At 35.3% G+C, this 25,807-nt stretch overlaps 1 protein-coding gene and 1 pseudogene across 1 annotated transcript; both read right to left on the bottom strand.

Annotated features, from left to right (window-relative positions):
- Nucleotides 1-9,006: 9,006 nt before the first annotated feature.
- On the bottom strand, nucleotides 9,007-9,847 carry LOC141507596 (olfactory receptor 52R1-like; annotated as a pseudogene).
- Nucleotides 9,848-24,659: 14,812 nt separating this feature from the next.
- LOC141489158 (olfactory receptor 52R1-like) lies at nucleotides 24,660-25,604 on the bottom strand. Its single transcript, XM_074189902.1, has one exon. The coding sequence runs from the start codon at nucleotides 25,602-25,604 to the stop codon at nucleotides 24,660-24,662; it is 945 nt and encodes a 314-aa protein (XP_074046003.1).
- Nucleotides 25,605-25,807: the final 203 nt, after the last annotated feature.

Raw genomic sequence — 25,807 nt, 5'->3', positions numbered from 1 at the left:
GTTGCTCAAGTGTAATTTTGAGAGAATTATTTTCTTTTTACATTTTCTCAATTGAGGATTTGAGAAAATTATTTTCTATTTGTATTTGTCAATTATAATTTCCAAGGATTTGTTTTCTTGTTGAAAGGTGTTAATTGTCTCTTCAGTTACTTTTTCCAATTGATTTTTAAATTCCTTCCTGATTTCTTATAGGAAGTCTTTCTGGGCTGAAGACTAATTCATGTTTTCCTTAGAAGTTCTAGATCTCTCTGAGTCTTTACCTGGATGCCACTTTTCACTGGCCTTTCTTCATTTTCCAAGGATCTTGTGTTGGGGGAGAGGCTGACTCTCCAAGGTTTGGTTTTGAAATCCCTAGAGGCTTGGTTCACTTAGTTTAGTAACTCCAAGGGGGTCATCTAGCAGGGGGTGCTAGAGGCTTTGCTCACTGGGCTTCATAGCTCCAAGTGAACTGACCAGTAGGGGGTGCTGGTTGCTTTCTCTGAAGCGTCTGTGGTCTTGACTTGAGACCCTCTCCCTAGGTCTAGAAGCTATGAGGGGCATCAGCAGGGTCTGAATTATCCTTAAACAATGTGTGCTATGTCCTGTAGTTAGAATGTCAATCTCCCTTTCAGCTGAGGAAACTCTGCTGCTCATGCCCAAGTCTGGAGGTGTGTGTGTGGGGGGGGGGGGGGCTGTTTCTGTGTTTGTTCTTGGAAGAGAACTCTAATGAAAGTATGGAGTTCATGGCCTTAGCCAAGCAGATTGATGTGCAGCTGCACTCTGCAATTCTCTGTGATGGGGCTCCTCAGACCTCTGCTCCCACAGCCAAAGCCTCCCTGGCCTTAGAACATGGTTCCCACAGCAAAAAGCTCCGAGGCTGATACTAGGTTAGTCTGACTCTCACCCTGCCCCCACTGACTCTCTGTTTTCTTCCCCCGCCCCACCTTGTTCACCCATGATCCCCAGAGACAGACCTTGAGGTATATGTTCTTCATCTAGCTTCTCTTTCTGGGTTTTATCAATAGGATTTCTGTTAAGAGGTTTCTTTCATATTATTTCTGAGAGGAAACCAGGACACCTTAGCTCAGTGCCTGTATTCTCCAAGTCCATCATGTTGGGGTTCCAACCCCTGAACTGGGGCTCTCAGACCTGAACCCTTTCTCTCTGCTCCTGAGACAGAAGGCAGGGAAGGAAGGTACAGTGGCAGGCGTGGCGTCTGTGACAGTGGTAGAATAAGAAAGTGGCAAATTGAGTTTCACTGGCACTTCACTCCATTAAGTGGAACACCTCTTTTTTTAAGGGTTTTTTTGGTAAGGCAATGGGGTTAAGTGGCTTGCCCAAGGCCACACAGCTAGGTAATTATTAAGTGTCTGAAGCTGCATTTGAACTCAGGTACTCCTGACTCCAGGGCTGGTGCTCTATCCACTTCACCACCTAGCTGCCCCAGGAACACCTCTTCTAGTAACTTATATAATTCCCTTTCTTTAAAATCTGACTAAATTTTTCCTCTTTTATTCAAGTATTTATTAAACCCCTACTCTGCTATTATATCACTATACTAGACAAAATTAATCTTAATCACTATCTAGACTTTTTTGCTACAAACTAAAAACAAACAAAAACAAAAACCCTCAGTAACCCTTTCTATAGAAAAAAAAAACTGACCTTGACATTTAAGTCCCTTCACACTGGATGCACTGTGCCTTTCAAGCCTATTTATTTCTTCTAATATCCCATGGTTCAGATAAACTGAATGAACTGCCATTCTGTCATACCATATATACCCTTTCCCATCATTCTCAGTGCTGCACTGTTTTTCAATTCTGGAATGGTCTTTTCCCATATGTCCATTTTTCTCAAGCCTTCCCTTCCTCGGGATCTAACATTTCCTCTGTGTGTGTCTATCACAATCAAGCCAACTTGAGGAAAGTGTCCCCTTTCTGTAATCTTCCATAAATTTTTATTGGCTTAAAAAATTTTAACCTATTTAACAAAAGCTATCTTGTATTATTCACTTGAGCATCTAGGTAGTTCAGTGGATACAGTTTGGGGGGTCTGTGTTCAAATTTCACTATGATCCTACAGAAGTCACATAATATTGTTTACCAAAGTTCCTCATCTGTATTAAAATGAGTTGGAGAAGGAAATAGCAAACCACTTTAATATTTTTGTCTAGGAAATTCAACTGGGGACTCACATTGTTGGACATGACTGAACAGCAACAATTTGTATTTAGTTATTCCATCTCCTCTACCCTAAACTCCCCCCAACTAGTTGACAAATTCTTTTAAAGGAACGGACTGGGTTATTATGTTAACATGTTGCTATTCAGTGTTTATAGTCTTGTCTGATTCTTGTGATCCCATTTGGGGTTTTATTAGCAAAGAAACTGAAGGGGTTTACTTGTTACTTTGTAGCTCTTTCTTTCTATCTGTCATTTTGAGGCAATCAGAGTTAAGTGATTTACTCAGTTCATACATAAGTGTCTGAGATCAGATTTAAACCTAGTAAGATAAATCCTCCTGAGTTCAGGCCCAGCACTCTTACTTGATAGAGTTTTGTAAAAATGTTTTTGAATTGGTCAAAAAATTTATGATGCACGTACTTTGTGTTGTGCACTCTACTAAACAAACACTGGTACCCTCAAGGAGCTCCCTCTATAAATGTGGAAGTGAAAAAGGAAAAAATAATGTAAATTAAAAGATTTTCAAGTAAATGAATAATGAATTAGGTAACTACAAATATAATAATAATAATAATTATTATTATTATTTTATAGATGGAGTTAAGGATGGAACCTTTTAGAGAAGAGAAATGAGGGAGGATGATAAATGGTTGGGTAGTCAGTAGATCTTCACTATACTGTAAGCTGCCAATAAATTTGCTGAGTGACTTTGAACAAAGAATACATCTTCCTAGTCATCTTTTTGGAAATTAATGACACTATACTCACTGTCCATTCAAAACAGTTTTTTTAATTAACTTACATAGCACAGAAAGTAGTTAATAATAGATTTGATACAAAATGGAAGAAAATATCTTGTGGAGTAATTTGGGGATTAGCATTTGTTCTATACTTTAATATCCTAATAACTATTAAAAACAGATGTCATGCTTTTCAGATTAGCAAATGGCAAAAACTAACAATGAGTGATAGGATTCAAAAAGACTTTGATTGCTAGTGGATCAAATACAATAAAACTGAATTTATTAAGAACCTATTATATTAAAAAAATTATCAAAGGAAAGAGAAAAATAAGAGGCCTTAATCCCACAAGGAACTTACTTTTTCTTTGATTCAAAATTATGTAGAAAATTGAAAATAAGGTTATGAGTGGACTAAAAAAACTAGCAATTGTGGAAATCATAAAAGATTCCGTAAAACAAGTGATATTTGAACTGAATTTGCAGGAGCTATAGATACAAAGCAGAGGTAAGGAAGAACTGCTTTCCAGGTATAAGAGTAATCTCACTCTTTATTTTTCACTTAGTGGTCTCATAGCTCCCTTGAATTCAATTTTTATGCCAATGCAAATGATCTTCAGATCTAGATTTCCAGCCAGAATATTTCTTCTGATCCTCCCTATTGCATTTGGATGATGTGTGAACATCTCAAACTCAGCATGTCAAAAAACCAAATTCATTATCTTATCTTCAAAACTTCCCTTCTTTTGGTAGACTTAGCCCTACCTAATCTAAAATTATATTATAAAGCATCAGTCATCAAAACTGTCTGGTATTGGCTAAGAAATAGAGTGGTAGATCAGTGGAATAGACTAGGTGTAATAGCAGGAAACGATTATAGTAATCTGCTTGTTTGATAAACCCAAAGAGTCCAGCTATTGGGATAAAAAGTCTCTCTTTGATAAAATGTGCTGGGAAAATTGGAAGTTAATATGGAAGAAACTTAGATTAGACCAACACTTCACACCCTATATCAAGATAAGATCAAAATGGATACAGGATTTAGACATAAAAAGCAATACTATAAGCAAATTAGAAGATCAAGGACTAGTTTACCTGTCAGATCTATGGAAAGGGAAGCAGTTTATGGCTAAGGAAGAGATGGAGAACATCACTAAAAACAAACTACATGATTTTGATTGCATTAAATTAAAAAACTTTTGCACAGACAAAACCACTGTAACCAAGATCAAAGGAAATGTAGTAAACTGGGAAACAATCTTTACAACTGTTTCTGACAAAGGACTCATTTCTAAAATATATAGAGTACTGAGTCATATTTAAAAAAATAAAAGGCATTCCCCAATTGACAAATGGTCAAAGGATATGCAAAGGCAATTTACAGATGAGGAAATCAAAGCAATCCATAGTCATATGAAAAATTGCTCTAAGTCATTACTTATTAGAGAAATGCAAATTAAAGCTTCTCTGAAGTACCACCTCACACCTTTCAGACTGGCCAATATGACCAGAAAGGATAATGGTCATTGTTGGAAGATTGTGGGAAATCCAGAACATTATTACATTGTTGGTAGAGCTGTGAACACATCCAACCTTTCTGGAGAGAAATTTGGAACTATTCCCAAAGGGAAACAAAAATGAGCATACCCTTTGATCCAGCAATACCACTACTGGGTCTATACCCTGGAAAGATGATGAAAAAGGGTAAAAAGATCACTTGTACAAAAATATTCATAGCAGCCCTGTTTGTGGTGGCAAAGAACTGGAAATCAAGCAAATGTCTTTCATTTGGGGAACAGTTTAGCAAACTGTGGTATGTATATATACATATATATATATATACATATATATATATATGTATATGTAATGGAACACTATTGTTCTATTAGAAAACAGGAGGGATGGGAATTCAGGGAAGCCTGGGGGGATCTGCATGAACTGATGCTGAGATGAGCAGAACCAGAAAAACATTGTACAACATGGGGGCAATGATCAACCTTGATGGACTCACTCATTTCATCAGTGCAACAATCAGGGACAATTTGGGGCTGTCTACAATGGAGAATACCATCTGTATCCAGATAAAGAGCTGTGGAGTTTGAACAAAGTCCAAGGACTATTTCCTTTAATTTAACAAAATATCTTATTGTCTGATCTTGTTATCTCTTATACTTTATGTTTCTTCCTTAAGGATATGATTTCTCTCTCATCATACTAATTTGGATCAATTTATAACATGGCAACAATGTAAAGACTGACAAATTGCCTTCTATGGGGGGTGGGGGGAGGGAAGTAAGATTAGGGGAAAGATTGTAAAACTCAAAATAAATAAAATCTTTAATGGGAAAAAAAGAAATAGGAAGCTGAGGCTCAGAGGTAGAAAATCCATGTCTTGTCATTTACCTCTTGTCAACTTAAAAGTGATAAATATTAAATAATGATAGTCTAACCAAAAAAAAAAAACCTTCTGTTCTTTTGAACCTTTCTATTACTGGTGAGGTCACTGCCTTCCTCTCAGTTTTTTAAGCATTCTCCTTGACATCTCATTTAACGTTCATTCCACATTTCCATTTCAGTGCTGATTTTTTTTATGTTCTGTATATTTTTTCCTTTTAAAGATTTTATTTATTTTGAGTTTTACAGTTTTTCCCCTTATCTTGCTTCCCTCTCCCTATCACCCACAGAAGGCAATTTGCCAGTCTTTGCATTGTTTCCATGGCATACAATGCTCCAAATTGAATGTGATGAGAGAGAAATCAAATCCCCCAAGGAAGAAAAATAAAGTATAAGAGATAGCAAAAGTATATAACAAGGCAGCTGATTTATTTTTTAATCTCTACCTTCCCAATTTCTTTCACAGGTATGTCTTCTCTTTTGACAATATTGCCAACCTGATAGAGGTCCACATTGCCTCAGGTGGGGTTCCTGAAATCACTTTCACCTAAGTCTCTCTGCTTCCTTTTTTCCCAAGTTTAGTCTATTCTCTTCCAAGCTGTAAAATTGCTCATTCTAAAATAAATGTCTGCCCATGTTTACCCTGTGATTCAAATATTGCAACAGCTCCTTATCAGCTACAAAATAGAATTTAAAATCTTTGAATTAACAGTCATTATCTTTCATAAACTTGACCTTTTATACCTTTTTAATCATTTTATGGTTTATACCTTCCAGCCCACATATTTTACAATCCAATGATACTGGCTTCTTTGTTGTTCTTCACAAGACACCCCAGCCACTGGCAACTACACAACAGGCTCATAATTCTGAAAGGACCCTACATTGAAGTTAGTGGAGGAAAAGATCTATTTTTCTTTGGATAGTTGCTTTTCTTTCCTTCCACATTCCTCTAGAGTTCAGGCTTCTCTCTGCATTCTCTCATCTCTGACACCACCCACATTTCTACCTAGGCTTCATGTTTTTTCCTGTCTTCGAGGCAAGATACTCAAATTCATCTCCTTTTCTGCTATTTTGTGATTGTTTCTTCCATTTCTCCTACAGATCAATATATTTTAGCAGGATCCCAAAATGATTTGTTTCTACTTAAAATCTGAACAAGATTGATTCAACTCATTTCAGAGATGTTACCTTAATCAACAAGGATTTCAATTCACTGTAGACACAAAAACCCAAAGGACTGCTTCAATAATAACATTCAAGGACAATAGACAAGATTTCCCATCCAGAAAAGACTGGGAATCGATTATCTCTGCGCTGATGTTCATAACATTGGAGGCAGACAGGAAAGCAAGAATCCAGGAAGGACATGATCAGATTGTCCTCCTGACATTAGCTTTCAATGAAGCCAAGAGTGACTCAATCAGTAGAATACAACTTTGAAAATTTATCAGAAAAGATAAACAGAAAGTAAAAGAAAGTATTTTTTGCATAAAAAAGGGGGAACTCAATTTGAAAGGGACAAAAGAAATGCAATAAAAAAGGAAAGAAAGGAAAGAAAAATGAATGAAATGGATAGAAGTATTGATATGGGAAAGAATTTAATTAAAAACACACAAAAAAGAATATAGAAAAATGAAAGGAAAAGATAAATCAAAAAGATTTTCTAGAATGGAAATTCAAAATCCTTTTTCTGATAGCATTCAGCTGGGAAGAATTCTGTCAATCTCCTTTCATTTCTCTCCTTCACCATATTGCCCTGGTTGGTGGTCTAAAACCAAGGAAATAGATTAACATCAGACTTCCTCCACTGCTTTACAGGACTGTCCAAAAATTCCTTGGTCCTTAAGTTTATAGTTCCATATGGTTCCTTCCATTGGCAGAAGTCCAAGATTTTCTTGGTGCCTTCCCTCTTCCCCCTCCCCCCATCCAGTACTTTGTTCCACAGAGTCCTCAAGCAATTTGTAATAGATATTTGTGTGATTAGCATATCTAGTTAACAAGATAAATTCTTTGAGGATAAAAATCAGTTACTTATCTAAATTGAGTATTTTCTTGCACACCTTCATTAAAGAAGAAAATGAGTATTGTTTTATATTATTTTATTCATGTTTTCCCATCTAGAAACAGGCAGCCCACTGTGCTACTCTGGAGAATCATAGGATCTTTTGTTTGAAAAGAATTTCAGAGATCATATGCCCTGTCAGATGAGATTAGACAGTGTTTTGTGATGTAGTTTGTAAATAATTGCAGATCTCAATTTGTCTCCAAAACCAAACAACTTTTATTAGTGTTCAAGCAACTAGCAATGTAGGCTTTGTAGAAGGAGATGGCAGCCTAGCCAAACAAGACAAGGATTTTTAAGGGTCCCATATGCTCTGTTTCTAACAGGAAGAGTTTATTGCTATGAAGGTCACATAGCCTTGACCCAATTGTGAATGAAGTTACCTAAAATGCATACAGAAAAGGGAAGTTTTTATGTGTGATAATGATATCACAATTAGTTTAACTTCCTCATAAGTTCACCTGAAGAAAGGACAGTACATCTAATTCTGTTGGTGTTGTTTTCTTACTGACTGACAAAAACAAGAGTTAGGTCAAGGTATGCTTTTGCTATTTCAGTGGAGTCCTATGAGGGAGTCAAGGAATTGGGGATAGAGTATTTGTTAGGCTTCCATCCTTGTTTATACCTAAAGTGAAATTTCTTCTAAACCATATCACTCAATAAGACATATAGCCTCCATCTGAAGATCTTTAATTGTGAGGACAGAGGTGGGAGGTATTACTCTCTGAAGCATATTATTCTATTAGACCTAATTGTTTTTTTCCAGCTCCAATTCTTTATTTTGACTATATAGCAGAGAAAACTCTGGAGTTTTCCAATGTTACCATCTATGGAAAGGTGTTGTGAAGAGGGAAAAAGATAAAAATTTACTTCATCAGTTCAATCAGAAAGCAATTATGAAATGACTGTTCTTTGCCAAGCTCTGTTTACAAGTGCAAAAAAAAATCTATACTTGCAATGACCATACTTTTACTACTTATTTTATTTACATTTAAACAAATTTTATTTCTTTGCATTAATGAAAATCCATGTTCTCCTTTCTCTTTTGATAAATTAATTGAAAAATAAATCACTATAATAAATATGTATAGTTAATCAAACTCACATACTGGCTATAATACACATATATGCACATGCATTCATCATACATGAAAATTCACATATCATAGATGTATATCTGCATATAGTGTGTGGATATATATGTATATTTGTATATGTAAATATACAAAGTTAGATGATATACTGAAAGAAAGGGAAGGGATTTTAAAACTCAGAAACTTTATTTTTGGTTCCATTTCCTTCATTCTGAATCACTTAATATGTTATTCTAGGTCAATTTGAAACTGTCCACTTCATGATGTCTTACAGTACAAAAGTATTTCATTATAGTCATATGTTATGCTTTATTCAATCATTCCCTAGTAAATGAACACACCTTCAATTTACATGTTTTTGCCAACTCAAAAACAACTACAAAAACTTTTGTACAGATGAATCTTTTCCCTCTTTTTTAATATTTTGGGTCTCTAGCATTTGCATGACTAGATCAGAGGCTATTCAATTTAATGAATTTTTGAGCTTATTACCAATTTTTTTCCTTATTCCTTTAACAACAAAACTGCTGAAGAAATTTGCACTCACCATCAAAAAAAAAATGGAGCTATTCTTCCTTTCAAGCAGCAGAAGCAAAGAGAGGCAAACAGTTGGATTAGCATTGCATCGTTACCCCAAAGATCTCTAATTGTTACCATGTAGAGATAGACATTAGTCAGCATTACATGAACTGCAAGGACACATGATGGCCAAAATGATTGGAAAGAAAGGTGAAGAGGGCAGGTAAATACAAGCATAGGATAACACAGATATGTGAGGCACATGTGTCAAATGCCTTGAACTAGTCATCTCCTGATGGCAGATATAGAAATCATGATATAGGATACAGTTATGATTATGATATCAAAGGTACTCACAAAGAAGGCCACAATAAACCATATTCATAGTTTGTTCTGGTGTCTGCACATACAAACTTCAGTACAGCCATATGTTCATTATATGACTCGAGGATGATTCTGGTGGAACAAAAGGGCTTCCAGGTGACCATAAAACAGAAGGGGCTCACCCACAACACACCTCTTACTATCACTGTCACACCTACTTTGACCACCACTGAAGTAGATAAAATAGTTGAATGGCATAACTGGAAGTAGATGGCCACATAACAATCCAAGGCCATGGCCTTGAGAATCCATGACTCTACAGAAAAGAAAGTGTAAATGAAGAAAAGTTGAATGATGTGGCATGATACTCACTCTCATAGGAACCAAACCAGAAGTTTCTTAGCATCTTAGGAAGGGTAGACAAGTACAGAACTAAGTCAGTAAAGGATAGCATGGTCATGAAGAGGTACATGGGTGCATGGAGGGTGTGGTCAATGCATATCACATGAATAATGGTGACATTTCCCACCAAGGCCACAGCATACATGGCATAAAATAGAAAGGCAATAAAGAACTGGGATTTTTTTCAAGCCTGACATTCCAAGCAGGATAAAAAATGGAGGATGGAAAGAATTGTTCCCATATGTTGTCATGATGGGGTCCTTTCTGCATGCCATGCTTATGAAAGGAACTCTCTGTCCCCATAGGGGAAAAAATTAATGAAACTAAAGAAAAGAACATTGATCATTCTTTCAGAAAATGATAAAATTGCATGAAGACATGAAGAAATTGAAAACATGCAAAAAGCTAACATAATTAAACAGTGTTCTGGAAAGCAAATTATTATATTTTAATAAGTTATTTATCCATTAAAAGTATTCCAAAATATTTAGAAATTAAAAGAAAATTTTAACTACTGATGAACCATGCAACTATGACCAAGTCATGGCCATCACTTAGTAGATATCTAGGAATTCCTGAAAATTTTTGGCTAAGTTACTTGATCTTGAAAGATAAATCTATAAATAAAAATGTAAAAAATAACATCTTTCAGTGTTAGACCATTATCTTCCTTAAACCCAAATCCTTCCTTGAGATTTTTGCAAAGGTTCTGTTTTATCTTGCTTTTAATATATAAAAAATCTGTTTTATTTCTTAGTTTCTTCTGTATTATTTCTATAAACTTTATTAAAAAAACCCCAAACCAGATAAAAAAATAGGCACATTGCTGTATAAAGGATTGGTGAGGTGGCTTAAGGCATAATGCAGAGTAGTGAAGGGAAAGGAAATGATAAGGTACTAAAGTTTCCCCTTGACAAGCGTAACCTGTCCTTTTACCTTCAGATTTCTTGGTGACATTTTTTTTCAAGGCAAACGGGGTTAAGTGGCTTGCCCAAGGCCACACAGCTAGGTAATTATTAAGTGTCTGAGACCGGATTTGAACCCAGGTACTCCTGACTCCAAGGCCGGTGCTTTATCCACTACGCCACCTAGCCACCCCACTTGGTGACATTTTTAATACAAATTCTTTATGATAAATTCGTGTTTTTTCTTGTTAAATCTGACTTAATCATTCTTTTTTCTTTTAGAAACAGATATTATATTTCTCAAGCATTAATCATGGATCATATCCTTTCAGCAATGCATCTCTGATGCATCAGAGGTACATTGATCCCCATTCAAGATCTGTTTTGTCTTCTTATCTCCCAGGTATCACTTCTTATAATTTAACTTTGTCCTAGGACCCCAAACAAACTTCCATTCTTGAACTCTACTGACTCAGTTATAAAATTAACTACTCTCACCTCATCTAGTTCCACCCTTTCCTCTAATAACCTCTCTTTTCACATCTTTTTTCTTTGCATAAATGGTAGAGAGGGATGGTCTTGCTTCTGACAATATTGTTAATTCAGCAGAGCTTATTTTTAATTTTGACATAGTGGTTATGATTGTACTATTAGCAGAAAAGAAGAAGGAAGAAGAAGAAGAAGAAGAAGAAGAAGAAGAAGAAGAGGTGGAGAAGGAGGGAGGAGGAGAAGTAAATAAATAACATTTATATGCTTTATGTTTTTATTTTATCTCACTGATCACTTGAAAATCATACCTCATTCTTTCTTTTACTAGACCCTACCATAATCAAGCTGCTTAACTATAACTGTGGAATAGTGCCTGGGAACAGTTCTCTTTGGGTAATATTATGAGTCTGAAACATCACTTTTGTCCTTCCAGTACTCAATCTCAATCTTCATTTGAGGAAGAAAGAATGATAAACAAATTCATTCTGAAATGTAAATAGTAACTTGTATACTGACATAGACTTTACCAATCAAAGCCCATAACACTTGAGAGTGAAAGGTGGTCTTGAAGACCCTCTAGTCACTATTCTCATTGTACAGTCAAGAAAATGGGGCCTAGAGAGGGAAATGGGCATTCTGAGTTTACAAATGCAATTAGTGACAAAACTAGTTCTACAACTCAGAAGGAAAAGGTCACTGTATACCCTGTTGAAGTGGATATAAAAACATATGCTAAATACTCTGAAAAAATACATTTGAGTGTCTTGACATTATGTTGGGTCAGAAAATAATTGATAATGCAAAATAACAGAAAAACTAGAGACCAGAAAATGTATAATTATTTTTAAAGTTTCAGTCCTGGGGCAACTTGATAATGCAGTTGTTGGAGCAATGGTCCCTGAGTGAGGAAGACCTGAGTTCAAATCAGACCCCAGAAACTTGTCATGAACTGTATGACAAGTAGGCAAGTCACTTAGTCTCCATTTTCTTGCAAAAAGTGAAAAAAACTTCATTCTTGTGGAGTAAGGAATAATGATATTAACAATAGGTAATATGAAATTTTTTTCAGATTTATGAAGCAATTGATTATCAATCTATATTGCAATTGATGCTCAGAATAATGATGAATTAGATAATACAGATGAAATTATTTTCAATTTTAGATGAAAGAGGTTAGTTGACTTACCAATTGAGCACCAGTATTTGATACAAGCAGGATATGGGCTCATACTTTCCTGACTTCAAGACTTAGACAAAAACCATTATTAAACATTGTATCTCATTTATCTTAATTAATTACTTGCTCTATCTAGTTATGGACATCATATTTTAAGAGAAGAATAAACAAGTCTAAGGGAAGCAGTTTATGACTAAGGAAGAGATGGAGAACATCACTAAAAACAAACTAGATGATTGTGATTACATTAAATTAAAAAGCTTTTGCACAGACAAAACCACTATAACCAAGATCAAAAGAAATGTAGTAAACTGGGAAACAATCTTTACAGCTAATGATTCTGATAAGGACTCATTTCTAAAATATACAGAGAACTGAGTCATATTTTTAAAACAAAAAGCCATTCCCCAATTGACAAATGGTCAAAGGATATGCAAAGGCAATTTACAGATGAGGAGATCAAAGCAATCCATAGTCATATGAAAAATTGCTCTAAATCATTTATTAGGGAAATGTAAATCAAAGTTTCTCTGAGGCACTACCTCACATGTCTCAGATTGACCAATATGACCAGAAAGGACAATGATCATTGTTGGAAGGGTTGTGGGAAATCTGGGACACTATTACATTGTTGGGAGAGCTGTGAACTCATCCAACCTTTCTGAAGAGCAATTTGGGATTATGGCCAAAGGCCAACAAAAATGTGCATACATACCCTTTGATCCAGCAATACTACTACTGAGTCTATACTCTGAAGAGATGATGAAAAAGGTTAAAGACATCTCTTCTACATAAATATTCATAGCAGCCCTGTTTGTGGTGGCAAAGAATTGGAAATCAAGTAAATGTCCTTCAATTGAGGAATGGCTTAGCAAATTGTGGTATATGTATGTCATGGAGCATTATTGTTCTATTAGAAATCAGGAGGGATGAGAATTCAGGGAAGCCTGGAGGGATTTGCATGAACTGATGCTGAATGAGATGAGCAGAACCAGAAAAACACTGTATACCCTAACAGCAACATGGGGGCAACGATCAACCTTGATGGACTCGCTCATTCCATCTGTGCAATAATCAGGGACAATTTGGGGCTGTCGGCAATGGAGAATACCATGTGTATCCAGAGAAAGAACTGTGGAGTTTGAACAAAGACCAAGCACTATTTCCTTTAATTTAGAAAAAAAAGCTGATATCTTTTTGTCTGATCTTGTTATCTCTTATACTTTATGTTTCTTCCTTAAGGATATGATTTCTCTCTCATCACATTCAATTTGGATCAATGTATACCATGGAAACAATGTAAAGACTGGCAAACTGCCTTCTGTGAGGGGTGAGGGAGGGAAGTAAGATTAGGGGAAAAATTGTAAAACTCAAAATAAAAATACTTTATAATTCAAAAGAAGAATAAACAAGCTTAATGTGTCAGAAAAAAATGAGGTTTAGAAATCATATTATAGAGTAAATAGTTATATTACCGCTCAACATATTTTCTGTAGAAGGGAAGATCAAAGAGTAAATATAAACTACATCTTCAGATATCAGAAGAATTGCTATGTGGGCAAAAAGGGTATTTATATTGTATATTTCTAAGGAGAATGGTTACAGCTAATGAATAAATAAACAAACTGTACTATTTTGTGATATGGTCTTAGGGTAAGAACCTATAAATAATAGGTGTCCAGCAATGGAACAGATTACTTCAGAATTTATTGTGTTCAATAGCCAATGGATATCATAATCATAACTATATAACAGACATTTTGGATACAAAATGATTAATTTTCAGGTATATTTTCCATGATCTACTCAATTGAAGTTTTACATTGGACCTCCTGAAAAGTGACAGTGTTTCTTTAATAAAGGACCATAGACTCTAAATTTCTATGCTAGAAGAGGAGTTTAATAAAATCATTCCACATTTACTTAGTCATTTAGAGTCTATGGTCCTTTATTAAAGAAACACTGTCACTTTTCAGGAGGTCCAATGTAAAACTTCAATTGAGTAGATCATGGAAAATAGGAAAGAAACAAATGCATCTGGACTGTAAACAAATATTACAAAATTCTTACAACAAACTTTTTGAGTTTTACTTGTAGGAGATCACTTAAGGCCCTCACTCAAAACCATTTTACTTTTATTTTATACAAAATCTAATAAACTTGGTTACTTCACTTTCAAATTAGTAGTGGATTAGAAGCAGCAAACTAGAAGGCAAGAGTTATATGGAGTACTGATACAGTCAAGTCTAGTGGAAGCCATAAGAAGTGATAAATGAAAGATTGATAATGAAAGAATAAAAATAAAAACAATTTTTAAAAATTTGAATTCAAAAATCTTGGGATCTAGGACTGATTTGAAAATAGTTCAATATACAACATGGCCAGCTAGATGGTGAAATGAATAGAGCACTGGATTCAGAAGGAGAGAAGTTCAAATCCAACCTCAGACACTTGCCACAAACTAGCTGTGTGGCCTTGGGCAGGTCACAAAACCCTATTTGTCTTGCATCCAGGGTCATCTTCAGTTGTCCTAATTCATATCTGGCCACTGGATCCATATGATTCTGAAGGAGAAAGTGATGCTGATGTCTAAGCACACAGCATCTCCTTACTCAAACCTAATTCTTGTGCATGACATAGCATCACCTCCCTGATGTCATGTTCTTCTTTGAGAAGAAGGGACAATATCATCATCATATATGTATATAAAACTGTGATTCAGTCATTAAAGATGTCTTTTAGTACCACAGAATTTTAGACTTAGAAGGAGCCTTAATATTATCTAATCTCAGTTGTCTCCATTCCTGTTTTAGACAAAAATTTCATGTGCAGAGAAATCAAATAATTTTCCAAGATCATAAAGGTATGGTTTTCCAAAATGAGAGAAAACCCAATATCCTTCTAACTTACGTTGGCAGATATTCTTTCTTATGTGATACCTTCAGAAGTAAAGATAGCCAGAAAACTCAGCCTAGTGAGTAGATCTGCTCACCTTCTTTCCAGTGGCCTAGAGGCTGAAAACAAAGAAGTTACTGCTCAGACTCAATAATGATCTTTCATCACAGCTTGCTCCATTAATTCCTGAATTTTTGAGAGTCGCTGAAACAACATTCTATTAATTCTCTATCTGAAGTCATCACTTCTTTCTCCCTAGCTCGGCTTATAGGGATTTCTCATATCAAGTTCGGGGAAGAGCCTTTACAGGCTGATGAATCCTGGTTTTCAATCTTCAGTTCTACCACTTTGGGCAGGTCACTGACAATGTGTTTTATATGGAGGCTGCCTAATACTTGTTTAAATGATTGACTGTGAATTAACCATCTAGAAAATATGCATGACCATTTTAAAATGATCTATATCATGGGATTGTTGGAAGGAAAATGGTTTTGCAATTTTAGTGTTCTTTACCCAGTCAGGATGGAGAGATTGCAGACAGTGAGAAGAGAAAACAAAATGAATGACTTACCCTGAAGTAAAATACTTTGAACAATAGAGAGAAAATGAGGTATTTAGGAAATATTTACTAAATGTTGGCTGCCCAACTGACTGTGAATGACTTCCTGCGATAATTAAACCAGAATCAATTCATCTGCTTAGATTTTGTTTAAGATCTTCCCCCTTTTTGAGTTGTAAGCCCCAGAATATGGGATAAATATCTCTGCTATCTCACTCTGCAACCTATCTCCTGGGCAAGGGCTGCCTTTGTTGTCCTCATGGAACTGTGTCTGACATTTAACAGGCTCCTGCATGAGGGAGAAGCCGAGTTGTCCTTACACTGCCCCAGAGCAGAAAAAAAAGTAGAAGTTGCTCCCAGTGCTGGGGGTTTTATTTTGAATCAGGAGAGAGAAGCTACAATTTTTTTGCTATAGCGCTCAGCAAGGAAACCTCAGGGGAGAAGTTGAGGCATCATATCATTAGACAGAAGGGAGGAAATTTACTTGTGCTTTCCAAGCTGACACTCAATGGGGAATTGTCCACAGCATTTTGTTTCTTGTATGTCACTTCTGGCAGGATGTTCCCTGTGTTGTATTCTAAGTAAAGGATACTATAGCTGCACTACTGAACAAAGTGCTGAGTACATGTGATGCTGGTATCTAATTGACAAACAAATAGAAAAACCTGGGACTGTATGTAGGGATGACCTATAAAGGATAAGAGAGGAATGGAGGAAAGAAGAGAGGCAGGAAACACCATTCCTATGGAGACCTGGAACAAGGAGAGCTCTACATATAGAGCAGAGGGACTTAGCTCCAGAGAAACATTTACCTTACATGAAGAAAGTTGGAGGTAACTGAGAATAAATTAACATGTAAACTAGTTCTCCTTAGTGTCCTGGTTTCCTTACTTTTTCCTCCAACATCCCTCATTTTCTTTTTCTTTTATTTTAGCCAATCTAATGGGTATGAGGTGGTACCTTAGAATTTTTTAAATGTGCATTTCTTCAATAAGAGGGATTTAGAACATTTTTCTTTTCTTTTTCATTCTTACTAATCATTTTTTGCAAGGTTTTGTTTTTTGCAATTTTTCTCCTTTCCTTCCCTCCTCTCCCCCCATAGAAAATAATTTGATATAGGCTTTATATTTGTAACTATGCTAAACATAGATCAAAATTAAGTATATTGTAAGAAAAGAATCTGATGCAAAAGATAAAAAATAACATAATAACTAAGGTAACTTTTAAAAAATTGAAGATAATAAGCTTTGGTCTTCATTTAAACTCCACAGTCCCTTCTCTGGAAATTTTCCTTGACAGGACCCTTCAAATTGTCTTTGATTATTGTACTGCTGAGATGAACAAGTCCATTATGATGAATGATCATCCCATTTTGTTAGTATGCATAATGTTCTGGTTCTGCTCATTTCGCTCAGTATCAATTCAGCCAAGTCTTTCCAGCTTTTTCTGTAATCCTATCTGCTCATTATTTGTATAGAACAAAAGTGTTCCATCACAGACATATACCATAATTTGTTTAGCCATTCCAGAATTGATGGGCATCCCCTCAGTTTCCAGTTCTTGCCACTATGAAAAGAACTTCTATGAATATTTTTGAACGTGAAATTTTTACCTTTTTTATGATCTCTTCAAGTTACAGATCCAGTAGTGCTATTACTGGATTAAAAGGGTATGTACATTGTTATTGCCCCTTGTGCATAATTTCAATTTGCTCTCCAGAAAGGTTGAATCTGTATACAACTTCACCAACAATGAATTAGTGTCCCTGTTTTCCCACATCCCCTCCAACATTAACCATTTTCTTTTCTTGTCATATAGACATATCTCAGAGCTGTGAAGTGGTAAATCAGAGATGTTTTAATTTGCATTTCTCTAATCAATAATGATTTAGAGCAATTTTTCATATGACAATAGATAGCTTTGATTTCTTTGTCTGAAAATTACCTATCCATATCTTTTGACCTTTTATCAATTGGGGAATGCCTTTCTGTTGTAAACTTGGCTCAGTTTTCTATGTATTTTAGAAATGAGTCCTTTGTCAGAAACACTAGTAAAAATTATTTTCCATCTAACTACTTTCTTCTTAATCTTGGTTGTAGTGGTTTTGTTTGTGCAAAACTTTTTAATTTAATGTAATCAAAATTATCCAACTTGTTTTTTTATAATGTTCTCTATCTTTTCTTTGGTCATAAACTACTCACCTTTCCATAGATCAACAGGTAAACTATTCCTTGTTCTCCTAATTGGCTTATAATATGACCTTTTAAGTGCAAATCCTGTACTCATTTTGACCTTATCTTGTATATTTGAGGTCCCGTGCAATTCTCACTGTGACTTCTTGGTATTTGCATTGCTTCCTCCTGGCTGCCTACAGAATTTTCACCTTGATCTGATCATTCTGGGGTTTGGCTTTAGTATTTCTTGGTGTTTTGAGTTAGGGATTTCTTTCAGGAGGGGGATTGATGTATTCTTTTTTTTTTAGGTTTTGCAAGGCAAATGGGGTTAAGTGGCTTGCCCAAGACCACACAGCTAGGTCATTATTAAGTGTCTGAGGCCAGATTTGAACCCAGGTACTCCTGACTCCAAGGCCGGTGCTCTATCCACTGTGCCACCTAGCTGCCCCTGATGTATTCTTTCAATGACTATTTTGCCCTCTTGTTCCAGGATATCAGGGAAGTTCTCCTTAACTATAGTTTGGGGAATGGAATACAGGCTCTTTTTTTGATCAAGTTTTTCAAATTGACTTATGATTCTTAAATTGTCTCTCTTAGATCTATTTTCCAGTTCAGGTGTTTTGCCAATGAAGTATTTTATATTTTCCTCTGATTTTCAGTATTTGATTTTGTTTAACAGATTCTTGGTATCTCATGAAGTCATTAGATTCCACGGATCTCAATCTATATAACAGAGAGAAATTTTCTGCATTCAGTTTTTGTACCTCCTTTTCCATTTGGTTGGCTCTATTTTTAAAGAAATTGCTATCTTTGTCATTTGCCCAATTGATATTTTTACCAGTAACAAAAGACTTTATTCATATTAATATTGATATAGTTGCATTAGAACTTTTATCATCCAATGAAAATTTTTTGAGAGTAAGATAGTTGCTTTAAGATTCAGGAAAGACAAATTCCACTTTTTTTCATGATTAAAAAAGAGATTTGAGTCCCATAACTATAGGCCCATTCTAGACTGTCTTATTTAAGGGATGTTAAGTGAATATCAGGAAAAGATTAAAGTAGAAATAAAAAAAGAATGAGACTTGATCAGGTGTAAATTATGTGACAGATACTATATTCTAGTCACTGAAGCACCAAAGGCTGCAGATTTCAAGCAAATTAGAAATTCATTTGGAAAGGGAGAAAATTGCTTGGTTGGGGTTCTAAAAGGTGGAAATGGCTTCATCAAGGACAATGTATATTTAATTAATCTTATTTTCTTAGGATTATCAGATTGAAAAAACAGGAGAAATTTATATATGAAATATACGCATTTACATAGATAATATATATATATATACAAGAATACTTACATAATCAATAAATTATTTTATTCTGTCATTACCAAAGTGATGAATACATGTGAGCTGGATGATGCTATTATTAACTAGAAACAGAACTGGTTGAATGATCAGATTTAAAATGAAGTTATTAATAAATTTGTAAAAAAAAAACACCCTGGAAGAAAATAAGGTGTGGGGTGATCAAGGGATTAGTATTTGTTCTTGTACAGCAGAATATTTTAATAAATAATTTTATTAAAAACACAGATGTCATGCTTTTCAATTAGCAAATGGCGAAAACTGAGAATGAACAAAGAGTGATAGGATTCAAAAAGATATTGATTACAAGTGGATCAAATACAATAAAACAATTTAACACTCATTCACTTGTCCATTCAATAAGCATTTATTAAGCACTACTATATTTCCAGGAGTTATGAAAGGAAAGACAAAAATAAAAGACCCTAATCCCACAAGTAGCTTACATTTTCTTGTATGTATGTATGTAGAAAATTGAATATAAGATAATGCCTGGAATAAAAACACTAGCAAGTGAGGAAATCATAAAAGAGTCCCTGAAACAGTTGATATTTAAATTAAATGTCAAGAGCTAGAGAAACAAAGCAGAGATAAGGAAGAATTTTTTCCCAGGTATAAGTAATCTCCTTTTATTCCTTCTCATCAGCTCCCATGAATTCATTTGCCTCTTCAGATCTAAATTTCCAGCCTGAATATTCCTTCTGACCTCCACTGTTTCATCTCCATCAGACTATTGGACATTTGCATGATGTTTGAACATCTCAAACCCAGCATGTCAAAATCAAAAATAATTATCTTATTTTCAAAACTTCCCTTCTTTTGAATCTTTCTATTACCGATGAAGTCACTACCTTTGTTTCAGTTTTTCAAGCATTCTCCTTGAGATTTCATTTGCATACACTACCCATATCCATTTCAGTGCTGAGTACATCTCTACCTTCACTATTTCTTGCATAATATCTTCTCTCTTCTGATAATACTACTACTATCCTGATATAGGTTCACATTGCTTCAGCCAGGGGTATTGAAATCACTTTCACCTAAGTCTCTCTGTTTTGGTCTCTCCACAGTTTGGTCTATTCTCTACTAAACTGTCAAATAGATCATCTTAAAATAAATGTATGGTCATGTTTATCCTGTGATTATAAAAACTGTAATATCTCCTTAACTATAAAATAAAATCTAAAATTTTAGATTTGACAATCATTATCTTTTATAAATTTGATGTTTTATACCTGTTCAATTTTCTTCCACCTATTCTAATAGCCAATGATACTGGCTTCATTGCTGTTCTTCACAAGACACCCTGCCCCCTGGCAACTATACAACAGGGTCACAATTCTGAAAGGTCTCCATATTAAGATTAGTGGAGGAAAAGAACTCAGTTTTTCTTTGAATAGTTGCTTTTCTTTCCTGCCACATTCCTCTAGAGTCCAAGGTTCTCCCTGCTTGCTCACATACTGTGACCTACATTTCTCCCAAGGCTTCATACTTTTCCCTGTCTTCATGGCAAGACACTCAGATTCATTTCCTTTTCTCCTATACTGGGATAATTTCTTCCATTTCTCCTACAGATCAGTGCATTTCAGTGGCATCCCAAAATGGTTTGTCTCTATTTAAATTCCCAATAGGGCTGATCCAACTCACTTCAAAGATTACTTTTAACCCACAAGGCTTTCAACTCACTGGAGGCACCAAAACTCAAAGGCCTGCTTCAACAATACCATTCAAGGGCAATAGATAAAATTTCCTATCCAGAAAAGAGTGGGAATGATTTATCTATGCACTGACATTCACAACATTGGAGATAGACAAGAAAGCCAGAACTCCAGCAAGGACCTGATCAGATTGTCTTCCTGATATCAGCTTTCAATGGAACCAAGAGAGACCCAATCAGTGGAACACAACTTTTGAAAATTTAACAGAAAAGATAGACAGGACAATAAACACATTTTTCCTGCATAAAAAAGTGGGAAATTCCTTTGGAAAGAACAAAAGAAATGTACTAAAAAAAGAGAAAGAAAGAAGAAAGAAAGAAAGAAAGAAAGAAAGAAAGAAAGAAAGAAAGAAAGAAAGAAAGAAAGAAAGAAAGGGAAAGGAAAAAGAATGAAATGGAAAGAAGAAAGGAATGATACAAGAAAGAAAGATGAAAAACTCTATAAAAAAGAAATGTAGAAAAATTAAAGGGAAAGAAAAAGCAGGAGAATTTTCCAGAATGGAAAGTCAAAATCCTTCCTTTGTTACAATTCAAGTGAGAAAAGTGATGTCAATATGCCTTCATGGTTTTCCTGGACTGGAGTGCACTGTATGCTGGTCTAAAACAAAGGAAATGGACTGGTATTATACTTCCTCCACTGCTTTATAGGAGTGGCCAAAAAAAGTCCTTGATCATATGGTCCCTTCCATCAGCAGAAGTCCAAGATGATTTTCATGGTGCCATCACCCCTCCCCCATTTAGTGCTTGTTTTCTCCAGGTCTGCTAATGATTTCATCATCTTATACACAAGAGTGATTATTGTACCTTCTTACAATATAATTTCTATGACGATAAGATCAATTGATTATCTAGATTAGATATTTACTTGCACACCTTCACTAAAGAATAAAACAAGTATAGTTTTGTTTTATTATATTCATGATTTCCCATCCAGAAACATGCAGCCTATTGAGCCACTCTAGAGAATCATAGAATCTCTTATTTGAAAAGCATTTCCGAGGCTATATTTCCTATCATATGAGGTAAGAGAATGTTTAGTGGTGTCTCTAAAGAAATAAAAGACTTGGTGTGGCTAGGTGGTGCAGTGGATAGAGCACCAGCCCTGGAGTCAGGAGTACCCTGAGTTCAAATTAGGCCTCAGACACTTAATAATTACCTAGCTGTGTGGTCTTGGGCAAGCCACTTAACCCCATTTGGCTTGCAAAAACCTAAAATTAAAAAAAAGAATTACAAGACTCAAGCTGTCTCCAAAACCAAACAAGGACATTTACTTGTGCTCAAGCAAATAACAGGGTAGAATTTTTGTATGAGGAGATAACAGCCTAGCTAAGGAAGACAAGAATTTTTTAAAGTCCTGGATGCTTTTATTCTAACAGAATATGCTAACTTTGTAGCACAAGGAAGAGTTTTGCTATGAAGGTCACATAGCTTGTTCCAACTGTTCATGAAGTTACCTAAAATACCTGCAGAAAAGTCATCTTAGAGGGATCTTTATGTATGATAATGATATCACAATTAGTTTAACTTCCTTATAAGTTCACTATAAACAAGAAGATCAGTATGCAGGAAATAACTAGGGAAAGCCCCTTCTGTGATTTAAGGTCCCATGTCCAACTCAGCATTCTATTGGTGTTCTTATTGACTGGTCAAAAGAAGAGTTAGGTCAAGGTATGCTTTTGCTGTTTCAGTGGGACCCTATGAAGGATTCAGGGAATTGGGGTAGAGTATTTGCTAAAATCTCTTCTATATATCATATCACTCAATCAGTTATGTAGACTCTACCTGAAGACCTGTTATGGGGAGGAATAGAAAGGAGATAGTACTCTTTGACATTGATTATTCTACTAGAGCTAATTGTTTTGGACATCTCCAATTCTTTATTTTGTCTAAATATCAGACAGAACTCTGGAATCTCTTAAAGCTGCCATCTATGGGAAGGCTTTATAGGGTGGGAAGGAGATAAAAATTTACAGTGTGAATTCAATCAATATCATTTACAAACTGACTGTTCTCTGTTAAACTGAGTTTACAGATACAAAAAAAAACCTATACTTGAAGTTGACTACTTATTTTATTTATATTTATATAAATTTTATTTTTTGCATTAAAGGAAAATCCACCTTCTCTCCTTTCCCTATTGATAAATAAATTAAAAAATAAATCTCTATAATAAATATGTATGATTATTCAAAGTCCCACACTGGCTATAATACATACACATCATTATATATAAAAATCCACATATAATATATAAATATGTGTATATAGTGTATATATATATATAAGTGTATACACACACACACACACACACACACAAAACATACTCTACAAAAAACTAGATGATATAAGGAGAGGTGAGGTGGGGATTATAAAACTCTGAAACTTTTTATTTTTGATTCCATTTACCTCACTCTGAATCACTTAATATGTCATTCTAGATTAATTTTAAACTTTCCCAATCATAATGTGTTTCAATACAAGGGCATCTCAGCACACCCATATACTACCCCTTGTTCAGTCATTCCCAAGCTCATGGACATATCTTTGGTATACATTTTTTTGCCATCACAAAAATAGTTACTACAAAAACTATTATACAGTTAGATATTTTCCTTCTTTTTTAATATTTTGGGGGTATAGATCTATCATTTGTATCACTGTAACAAAGGCTATTCTGGGGTGGCTAGGTGGTGTAGTGGATAAAGGACCGGCCTTGGAATCATGAGTAGCTGGGTTCAAATCTGGTCTCAGACACTTAATAATTACCTAGCCGTGTGGCCTTGGGCAAGCCACTTAACCCCATTGCCTTGCAAAAAAAAAAAGGCTATTCAGGTGAAGAAACTTTTAAGCCCATTTCCAATTTTTTTTCCTTAATTTCTTTCAAAGCAAACTGCTGAAGATACTCACCCTCACCACCAAAAGCAAAAAACATAGAGCTAGTCTTCCATTCAAGCATCAAAAGCAAAGAGAGGCAAACAGTTAAAGATAGAATCAAAGATAGATCTGTAATTGAAACAGTGTGGATAACTCCTGCCATATGTCACAATATATCTATACCTTAGTAAAGAAATACTAAATAATTTGTTGAGACATACTGAGGTTCAATGACATATCCAGTCATATAACTTCTAAACTTGAGAGGTAAAATTTGAATATAGGTATTTCAATCTAAGTTTAGTATCACATTAATTATGTCTTATTGTCTTTCACCATTGAGATATTGAAATAATGAAAATTGCTGTACTTCAGACTTACTTCAAACAGACGTTTTAGATAACAATTCTATGGATGAGATTACAAAAGTGCTCTCATGCTAGGTATCTTATTTATCTAAAAGTTAATAGAACATAATTTTATTTGAATTCAAACTGAACCATTCAAATTAATAGTCTTAATTACATGCTTTTTATTACAAAACAAGATTGATACAAAACTAGAAATAAATAATTATTTTAGAAAAGAGACTTATCAAATTTCTCAGACTCAGAATAATGATCCTGGTTTTCTCCTCAGTGAAATTGACATCTGCAACATTATTTCCCCATGCTAATTCCTTCACCTCAGGTTCAGTGATGAGAAAGATTGCTCTAGGGAGCCCTGTTGGATGAAATCTCAGGCTTTTATCTGGGTCACTTTAATGAGTTCATCTGGTCATTTGAAAATGTTGAATCTGTGTTTCAGGAAACTTTCTGGCAAAAGGTATTTATTACTCTGTCCCTAATCTGTTTGGTTTTTACCCCATAAATGATGGGATTCAATGTTGGGGGAACTAGGAGGTAGACATTAGCAAACATGACATGGACTGCTCGGGGTATATGATGGCCAAAACGATGGGAAAGAAAGGTGAAGAGGGCAGGTATATACAAGCACAGGATAACACAGATATGTGAGGCACATGTGCCAAATGCCTTGAGCCGGGCATCTCCTGATGGCAGACGCAGAACAGCCTGCAAAATCATGATATAAGATACAGTTATGATTATGATATCAAAGGCACCCACAAAAAAGGCCACAACAAGCCCATACACACGGTTTGTCCTGGTGTCTGCACATACAAGCTTTAGTACAGCCATATGTTCACAGTATGACTGGGGAATGATTCTGTTGGAACAAAAGGGCTTCCCGGTGACCATAAAACAGAAAGGGCTCACCCACAACACACCTCTTAGCATCACTGCCACACCTAGTTTGACCACTATTGAAGTAGATAAAATAGTTGAATGACGTAATGGGAAGCAGATGGCCACATAACGATCCAAGGCCATGGCCATGAGAATCCCTGACTCTACAGAAGAGAAAGTATGAATGAAGAAAAGTTGAATGAGGCAGGCATGATAATCAATCTCACAGGAACCAAACCAAAAGATTCCTAGCATCTTAGGAAGGGTGGATGAGGACATAACTAAGTCAGTAAAGGCTAGCATGGCCAGGAAGAGGTACATGGGCTCATGGAGGGTGTAGTCAATACGTATCACATGAAGAATGGTGACATTTCCCACCAAGGCCACAGCATACATGGCGCAAAATGGGAAGGCAATAAAGAACTGGGCTTTTTCCAAGCCTGGGATTCCAAGTAGGATAAAAAATGGAGGATGGAAAGAATTGTTTCCATATGTTGACATGATGGGGTCCTTTCTGCATGCCATGCTTGTCAAAGGAACTCTCTATCCCTGTAGGGGAAAAAAATTCTAATCAAATTAAAAAAGAACATTTTTTCATTCTTTGAGAAAATGATAAAATTGTGTAAAAAATGAAGTGGAAGGAATGCAAAGAGACTAGAGTAATAAGAAAATTTAGTATTCATTAAAGTAAATTAGCCTATTTT

The sequence above is a fragment of the Macrotis lagotis genome, chromosome 1 (assembly GCF_037893015.1).
Source record: "Macrotis lagotis isolate mMagLag1 chromosome 1, bilby.v1.9.chrom.fasta, whole genome shotgun sequence".
Classification (NCBI taxonomy): domain Eukaryota; kingdom Metazoa; phylum Chordata; class Mammalia; order Peramelemorphia; family Peramelidae; genus Macrotis; species Macrotis lagotis.
Note: the sequence above shows the minus strand (reverse complement) of the source record. Positions and strands in the feature narration are given on the sequence as shown.

Bases quoted from the DNA above. Each gene is read 5' to 3' on its own strand.
- LOC141489158 (XM_074189902.1), bottom strand. From the start codon at position 25,604: ATGTCAACATATGGAAACAATTCTTTCCATCCTCCATTTTTTATCCTA.